This window comes from Danio rerio, chromosome 18 (assembly GCF_049306965.1).
Source record: "Danio rerio strain Tuebingen ecotype United States chromosome 18, GRCz12tu, whole genome shotgun sequence".
NCBI lineage: Eukaryota > Metazoa > Chordata > Actinopteri > Cypriniformes > Danionidae > Danio > Danio rerio.
This window is the reverse complement of record NC_133193.1, coordinates 24128249-24137500: the sequence shown is the minus strand read 5'-3', so window position 1 is coordinate 24137500 and position 9252 is coordinate 24128249. Positions and strand designations below refer to the sequence as shown.

General features: G+C 31.4%; 1 protein-coding gene across 4 annotated transcripts in view; it reads left to right on the top strand.

Moving 5' to 3' along the window:
* hsf4 (heat shock transcription factor 4) overlaps positions 1-7102 on the top strand; it is a 15230-nt gene extending 8128 nt beyond the window's left edge. The window contains exons 9-13 of one of the 4 annotated variants that reach the window (XM_073929064.1): positions 588-782; positions 894-1002; positions 1958-2023; positions 2195-2289; positions 5195-7102. In XM_073929064.1, the coding sequence (XP_073785165.1) occupies positions 588-782; positions 894-1002; positions 1958-2023; positions 2195-2242 (418 nt within the window). In that variant the 3' untranslated portion in view covers positions 2243-2289; positions 5195-7102. Of the gene's footprint in view, positions 1-587; positions 783-893; positions 1003-1957; positions 2024-2143; positions 2290-5190 lie in introns of all 4 variants that reach the window. The other 3 variants (XM_009293553.4, XM_021467640.2, NM_001328208.1) reach the window with 3 other exon arrangements.
* Positions 7103-9252: the final 2150 nt, after the last annotated feature.

Sequence of the window (9252 nt, the reverse complement as noted above, 5' to 3'; positions counted from 1 at the left end):
ACTGTTTCTGGCTTGGAAATTTAATTTATTCATTTTTTTTAGTTTAGTCCCTTATTTATTAGGGGTCACCACAGTGGAATGAACCACCAACTATTCCTGCATATGTTTTAAGCAGCGGATGCCCAGCCAGCTGCAACCCAGTACTGGTAAAGCTAGCATAGAAATTTGAAAGAATAAATAAAAATGTTGAAAATTATAATAAAAAATAAAAATATTACATTAATATTAAATAAGGGAATACAATGCAATTTACTAAAGTAAAAATTGTGTAAAAGTAAAAAGTAAAAAAGTGTTTATCTTGTTGAAATTAAACTATGACATTACTATTGTGGAGAAGAATATACTTCTAATAATAATAATAATTATTATTATTATTATTATTATAATAACAAATAATTGTACTATTAACATTCAGTTTTAAGAAATAAAATATATGTCAATCTTTTATTCACAGCAAACTTTTACAGCGCTTCTTTTTATGAAAAAATCCAGAAATATTTAAATGAATCCAAATAGTTTGGGTGTGTAAAATTCCTTGTATAACTTTTTACCTTTACTTTCAATTAAAACGTGACCTATTTGTATAGGGAAAAGTGTCTGATGCTAATTAAGGAGGAGCCGGTGAGTCCTGGGGTCCAGGGACGAGCAGAGGGTGTTCCACTCGGGTCTTGTGAAGTGTGTGCTGAACCCCCTGTCCTCCCTGTTGCCATGGTGCAGTCCGTCCTGGAGGGCCGAGGATCTAATTTGGGAGAGAGAAGGGCCAAAAGACCCATGCTGGAGAGGTATGAAACTATATATTAAATTATGTCAAAGTTGCACATATTTACTATTTATGAAAAAGCACCTCTCAGATTTCAGAAAGTGTAAAAATCTATTATGTGCATATGTTAAAGACCAGAGATTCCTGATGGCGTGGAGAATGTTGACATGAGTCTGGAGGATTTACAGCTGCTTCTGAGGAGTCACCAGCAGAGCATGGAAAATAATGCTGCAGCAATGGATGTAAGGCTGAATCTATTCACTGTATTACACACAATCAAAATAATGGGAGACCAGCTTAGTTTTGTAAAACAGATTAAATTCATTTCTTATTATTTAGGTCACTGTACACAGTTCTCCTCCCTTACTTTTAGCTTAGCATATAAGAAAATGTCACTTCTCACTATTAAATCATTTCAAGATATTTTTCGTTAATTCTAGTACTGAAACAATCCCAATATAATGTTTTTATTTAAAAAAAATTATTGTGGAAGTCGAAATGTGGAATTTACATTGCTGAGAAATGGGCCTAAAATTAGGATCTGGTAAAAAAAACAACAACAAATAAAATAAAATGCATGACCTCTTAAGAGTCACCATCACCCCTATTTAGATGTGTAATTACATATTCAGAACAATAAAGTAGAACAATCTCGATAAACTGCCTATATCATTTGGAAACATATTTGGTTATTTTCAATAGAAATGAAAGAGAAAGTACAGAGAACTTTAAAATATCTTAGAGTTGTTTTAAATGTAAAGAAATATTCAACATTCTCAGTTTTTGATGCAACACAACTGCCACAGTTATTCTATATTTATTTGACGTTGAAATACTGTCAGACTGCTCAAACAATTTCTGAATGCTATATTTATTTCATAAATATTGTGAAAAAATCACTCAAGCCAATCATATAATGGGTGAGCCTGTACAGGTATATAGTTTCTAGTGAAACTTGGTGACATCTAGTGGTCAGGATTGAAAGCTGTACTGAAAGCGAATTTGCCAAACGAATTCTAAACGAAAAATTCTAGATTCCATAATATTATTGGAATATTTTGCTATATATATATACACACAAAATTTTATTTCTGATTTATATCTGCTTTAATTCAGAAGAGCCATTTTTGGGTCTATGTTCTAAAAGTGTAAATACATACCTGTTGTTGCTAACCAATGACTTTATATTTGTTGCAGCAATTTACATTTAGTCTGCCTTTGAATGAGTGGAATTTCGCAGAAATGGACCCGAACCTGAAATCGGTGAGTTAGAGCTGTGAATATGTAAATGCATTAGGGCTCGTTAAGAAAAACATTAATATTTTTCCTGATTATTGAAAAATCAAGTTCTTATTTTTGAAATCTTTATTTATGCGTGTGCAGGAACTGGCTAATGCCCTCATCCCTGCTGCTGTGTCCCAATACATGTTTCAGGGTCAGGAGGGAGAGCTGTACCCCACCGCTGGCTATGAAGAGCAGTAAAGCCCTGATGCGACAGCCAGCAGAGATCCCTCCTGAGAGACGAGCAGGTGAATTTTAAAACTACCAGAAGAGCTGACGTCTATGTTGTATGGCATATACTGTAACATCTAATGTATATACTTACTACTAGTATCTGTTACATTGTGAAAGTTTCTGTATTTTACAGTAAAGATATACACTAATGTAAATACATATACAGCAAGATTTTTTTCTTTCTCTTTGCTGTAATTGATTTAGAGAAAGTTATTGGTGAACTGCTGCCAGTAATTTACAGTAGATTCTAGATACAGTGTAGTATTTATCTTTCCCATTTGATAATAATTTTTGTAGTAACAAAAGTTTTCTGCAACATTGTTGAAAACAATTTATATGGTTAATTTAATTTCAATATTAATTTAGTAATGTTCAACCTAATTTGTTTGCTTAAACTCAGCCCAAATAAAATGCATGCAACCACTTAAAAATAATCGGTCCCACTTTATATTAAATGGCCTTAACTAATATGTACTTACACAGGAATTAATAGTTTGTTACAATGTACTTATTGTGTAAATACATGTATTTATTGTGTACTTATGATTGATTAAATACCTGTAGGTAACTACATCTGTAATTAACTTATGTAATTACATTTGTATATACACTGCTGACCATTCCCTACACTTTAATCCATCCATAAACCTACCCACACCACCACACCTGTCCATAACCCAACCCCAATCCCAACTCAAGAGCACCACAAGTGTTCTCAAATACTTTATGAACACAGTAAGTACATTGTATTTATTTTTTTAAGTAAGTACATAGTAGTTAAGGACACCTAATATAAAGTGGGACCAAATAATCTTTAAATAACTTTTTCAGTGTATTTACTTGTTAGCTACTACAGCTAAGATTATTTAGGTAGAAGGTATTCAGTAATTCAATAGATCTTTTTTATTTGATCATGATGCTCATTTGTTAGATAGTAGTACTTATTGGAATGCACTGGAATTACTAAATTTTTTAAAGATAAGTCAAGTGATTGTAAACAATTTTCCATGTGCTGGATTAAACAAGCAAATAAAATGTAGTAATGTTTAACTTGTTTGTTTAAATTTAGCCCATGTAAATTGTTTGCATCCACATAACTTAAGAAAATTTTGTAAATCTAATGATTTTTTTCAGTGTATTCATAAGGTACTAGCACTTTTTATTTATTACCAGTACATATTCATTATATACTGTATTTGTACATATTTCTAGGGACTAGTAACTATTCTATTGTTATAAGTAACACATAAAAAAACTATTTGAGATCTTTGACATTTCAACTTTTGTTCTGTACAGTTACAATTATTAGCCCCCCTTTGATTTTCTTTTCTTTTTTAAATATTTCCAAAATGATGATTAACAGAGCAAGGAAATTTTCACAGTATGTAATTTTTTAAACAAATATTTTAGGGTCAAAATTATTAGTCATTATTAGTATAGATTTTTTCCGATAGTCGGCAGAACAAACCATCATTACACCATAACTTGCTAATTAACCTAGTTAAGCCTTTAAATGCCACTTAAAGCTGTATAGAAGTTTCTTGAAAATATAATTTAATATAATTTATTATTTACTGGCAAAGATACTGTCATCATGGCAAAGATAAAATAAATAAGTTATTAGAAATAATTTATTAAAACTATTATGTGTTAAAAAAAAATCTTCTTAAACAGAAATTGGGGGGGAAAATTAACCCGGAGGCTAATAATTCAGGGGGGCTAATAATTCTGACTTCAACTGGATGTAGGCTGTATTGCATTTGTTACATTAGATACAAGTACTTCTACTTGTAACCAATTTAATATATATAAGTTTTATTACATACTTGTAATTACTGCTACTCATTATTATATACTTGTATATATTCTTAACGTACGTATATTAACCTATTAAACAGATACAAGTATCTTTTGAAATTTTGACTAGAAACAAATATTATCTTATCTAGTCACAAATGCTTTTTTACTAATTTTAGTCAGAAAAGCCACAGTTCAATTAAAGTTTTTCAAGAGATTTTTTTTTACTAGTAACATTTTTACTAGTTTCTAATAAATATGTAGAATCTATTGAATAAGCACTTGTAGCTAATAAATGCACATGAAAAAATAAGTTATATAATCTTATAATAAGTACCAATATCAAATGAATAAGAACAAGTACTGTAAAAATATCCAATAATTAACAGGGTCTGTATTTTGTCATTCATAAGTTTTTTACTGTTTATTTATGGTTATGAACTGCTTAATGAGACTTTGATGTCTGATCTGTCAAATTTTGCAGTTGAAAATCCAACTGTACAGTTTAAAAATGTGACATTTAGTAGTTTGAAACAATATATTATATCAGAAATAATACCGAGAGAAAAAGTACAGGCAGTTTATTACCAGTTTTTTTTTTTTTTTTTTTTTTTTTACCATAATTAACAACACCAAACCAGTCAATATATCAATTCAAACTATTATAAAATGTCAATCAAATTCTCTTGATCAACTTTTGAAAATCAAAAGTTGTTGGAGGAAAGACCAAGGTTCCATAAAACAGTTCAAAATGAGAAAAAAACATGGATCACAAAATACAGAATCTGTTAAATTACAAATATTATTTTACAGTTAGTACTATCTAATCCATAAAAAAATCTAGTATATTTTAAATACTGGTATGTAAAGAATAAACATTAATATGTATAGATTATGTACTTGTACACCGAAAAAAATTGTTGCAAACAATTTATATAAACGAAATTTTCCATTACTAAATTAAATTTGTTTAAATTAAACTCTTAAAGATTGTTTACAGTAAATGTAATGAATATTTTCTTTCTTTTGTATTTATTTTAGATTAAATGTTAAATCAGTTTGCCATTTATGATATCACATAATATATCTACTTCACACTCATTTAATGTTTCTTTCAGAAAGATTCACTTGAAAACATGGCACTTGGATTGTACAATATCCCAACAACAGAAGACTCCAATTTACCTGACACTTGCAGATGATATATTTAGTAAACTTATCAAGTGACCGGCCCTTCATGAAGACTCACAAGATGAAGCGTGTATTTTTTTTAAAAACATCTAAAGCACATCAATTCACTGAAGATGGAATATTTACAAAACCCCTTCTCAAGGAATTCAGGCTACATCAAGATCATTCTGAAGATATTTTTCCTACAATAAAATGCATCCCATGGACACACCTGTTGCCAAAGAAAAGGCAATACTGAGTATTTCCCTCCTTGACGACTACAATGCATGTGAACTGTTTGCGATATGACGTAATTGATCGTGGCACAAGTTTGAATGCACTTTAGTCTGTGTGTTGGAGTTCCTGCTTTGTGGAGCTGTGATTTCATTTTCCCTAAAATTGACATTATAATGAAGCACACGCTTGTATTTCAATTTATATATATATCTATATTTGAAGGCATATAAAAAGTACAGGTTTAATCATATTATGTATGTATTTACGTGAGAGGTCTAGGGGTTCAAAATCAGACCTCGCAGAGCGAAACCTGAAACCATGCACTGCTTTTTGCACAATTTAGTGTCTTTTCTTAATACCTTCTGCAGTATATCAAGACATCAAGTATCTTTGTTTCAATACATCCATTAGGTGATCGACTAGCCTTGCAGAATTTACAGTTGTCTTTGGTACACTTATTGTGTGATGTTTGCCCTCATTTCATACAAATGTATTGGTTAAAATACTAAAACATTAATTGTTTATGCCCAAGATGAGCATTATACATATAACTGTAGCAGAGGCCAGCTAGTGAAGTGCTGTGCAGGTAAATCTCACTCCTCTGACCTCAAAAGGTCCTCTAGCAACAGACGCTAGAGGCCATGGTCTTTAGCCTCTTTGTTAGAGCAACAAACTCCCATACAAAGAATCGCCAATTCAATCCCAGCTCAGAGCAGGTTAGGTAGTGTAGGACCGGCAGGTTTACATTGGTGCCTTGACCTGGATGGGAGTGAGGTTTAGGGGGGTGAGTGTAGCAGAGGCCAGTTAGTGAAGTGCTGTGCAGGGTAACCTCACTACTCTGACCTTAAAAGGTGCTCTCGCGACAGATGCTAAGAGGCCATGATCTTTAGCCTCCTTGTTAGAGCAACCAACTACCATACAAAGAATTGCCAATACAATCCCAGCTCAGAGCGGGTTGGATTGCTTAGGACCGGTGGGGTAACTTAATATCTATATTTTAAGTATAATTTTTAACACTGTATTCTAATTTGACATTTTCAGTTGATGTTTTAACCCTTCAACAAAATTTGAGACTGCGAAAAACAGTTAGATTCGATTTTCCAGTAATTTCCATTTATGTAATGAAGGCAAATGAACACACAATACACAGTAATATTTCAGAGGCCATAATGCACTTTGTTATTACATTGCAGCCATGTAGTGATGCAAAATACCCTAGATCTCTTACAAATGTGTTGAATTTTAAGTGCAATACTGTTGAATTGATTTATATGACTTCCATAAAAAATGTTTGCAATGATTTGTATGATTTCTAAAGGATGCCACATCTAATGATGGGAACTATGACAGAATTGAACAACTTGCACTAAGGGTGATAACTGTAATAGAAATAGCTTTTATTCAGTGTTAGTTTATACTCTTATTTTTTCACTATTCCCTAAAGAGCAATGATTAAATGGATTGTTTTGAGAAGGGTGCTTTTTCACATAGGTTGCAAGTCTTTCATTGTATACTTTTTTATAAAATGTGATTAATTGCACTGGAAATAAATGAATGTAGATTAACACAGCAAGACACAAAAGCACGAAAAAAAAAAAAAAACAAAAAAAAAAAAACAAGAAAGGAAACCGATGTTGCTTATTAATTCTGGGTGTAGTCTGTTCCCGATTCCCATCAGCATAATGTTCAAAATATGTACAAACAAAAATTGTGATATAATAAACGGTTATTAAAAGCATGCAGCAAATGTCATTTTTATGCCTTAGAATAATGAAAAAAAGTTGAAATAATGAAGAAAATATTGCGGAAATTAAAGCACTTTTCATATAAAAGAAGTAACAGAAAAGATTAGTATCCGTGTCTGATTTCATTCAATGTTGTTTTCAATTAACTCCCACTACTGTGATGTATTTGTGTTGTAATATGTTACACACATAAAGCAGAGGTTGACCACAACTAAAACACGGCGATCATTGTATACAGTCTACAACTGTATAGTATGTAGGCACTGAAAAATCTCAAATGTTTCTTAGGAATAGGACCAGAATTAGGAAAATCGTTGATTCACAGAAATACACTGTAAAAAAAATTCCGTAAAAAAAATGAAGAATGTACTGGCAGAAAATTACCAGCACATTTATCTGTTTTTTACTAAAATTTCCTTCTTTTAGTAAACGGAAAAGCTTGTAAAACTTCTGTAAAAAAACAAAACAAAACAGAAAATATACTGGTAATTTTCTGCCAGTACATTTTCTGTTTTTTTTATGCTTTTTTTACGAAATTTCCTTCTTTAAAAAAATGGAAAATTGCGTAAATTTACAGTAAATCCTCAGTACAATTTACTGTTTTTCCCGTTAAATGATTATACAGAAACTTCAGTAAACTAATAATAGAAACATAAATGTGTAAAAACACTTTATTCATAAAATTTTGCTAAAGTACATTAAAATATCATTTTAGGGCCAGTTTAGCTTTGCAAACATAGAACAACAAATGAAGCACAATATACACAAAACTATTTTTTTTTTAACATTGCATTCAGTAAGTTATTACAAAAGAAGAAACTATAAGCACTGAAATTGAAACGAGTAACATAAATAAATAAACAAAAATAAATTTATGTTTGTATAATAGTTTCCCCTTGTTATTTTCTGCATGTACAATATTACTCCTTAAACAAAGGAGAACAGCAAAAAGCAGGACTCCATGTGTATGTTCATTACCTCTCTGTATGCCAATTTCAGCATTCAAATGTTCAGTGTCAAATGTACATCCACAGCCTTGGAGGACTCCCTTTCATCTTAGCTTATGACCATCGTCTAGGATTTATTTTCAAGAAAACTGTGAAAGGAAAGAATACTTTTATCTTCAGAAGTAATGCACTAAATAAAATTGACAAAGTAACACGCCTTTTCAGATTTTTTTGGAAGGGAAAAGTGTTTACTTGCCGAATTAGATAAAAGCATCAAAAAATATTTTGATATTACATTCCATGAACACATTTAACATTTAGTTTAGTTCTAATTTTGCAGTGTAAATAATTTCATTTGATTTGTAAGTCCTACAATACCTTGGTATAACTTAATGCAATATTCAAGTGTAAGAAATTTGAAAATAATCCATTTAATTAAACAAACAATTTGCCTACAAGTAGATGCATCCCTACCCATCACAGTGACATCACTCACTCCATTGGGTGCATTGTGTCTGATATAGCATCGATGAGTGATGCAATCTCAGCTTGCATCATAAAGGCTGCATCCAGATACTATTGGAATGATGTCACCAACATCTCATACTGAATTGACAGAATGTTTTACTCAGGCACATTACACTAAAGCTGCAAGTGGTATGGACTTTGAAGTGTAAGAATTTTCCTTAAACCTATTGTTCAAATTTACTACCCAATTGGTGGCTGTTTTTTGCCCCATTGACTTTCATTATAACAACTTTTTTTTGATTGCAAAACCATGACAGCAAATAATCACCCACTCTTGATTGCTGCTGGTTTTCCCTGTTGAGAAGAGGTACAATTTGCCATTTTTCCTTTTGATGATCGCTTAGGACCATTAACCCTTTAGATAGGCCTGTGCAAAAACATTTCTGGCTTTTATATGGAGCTCTATGGAGTAAAAAGCAAATAATAGTGTGCATGCAGAAAGACACTTACTGTGTTAAGTATTTTCTGAAAGCTGAGGTGTTTATTAAGATTTTCTCAGACATATCAAGGTATGTGCACTAAGCTGTTTTTGCACTGCATTATATACTGCTTA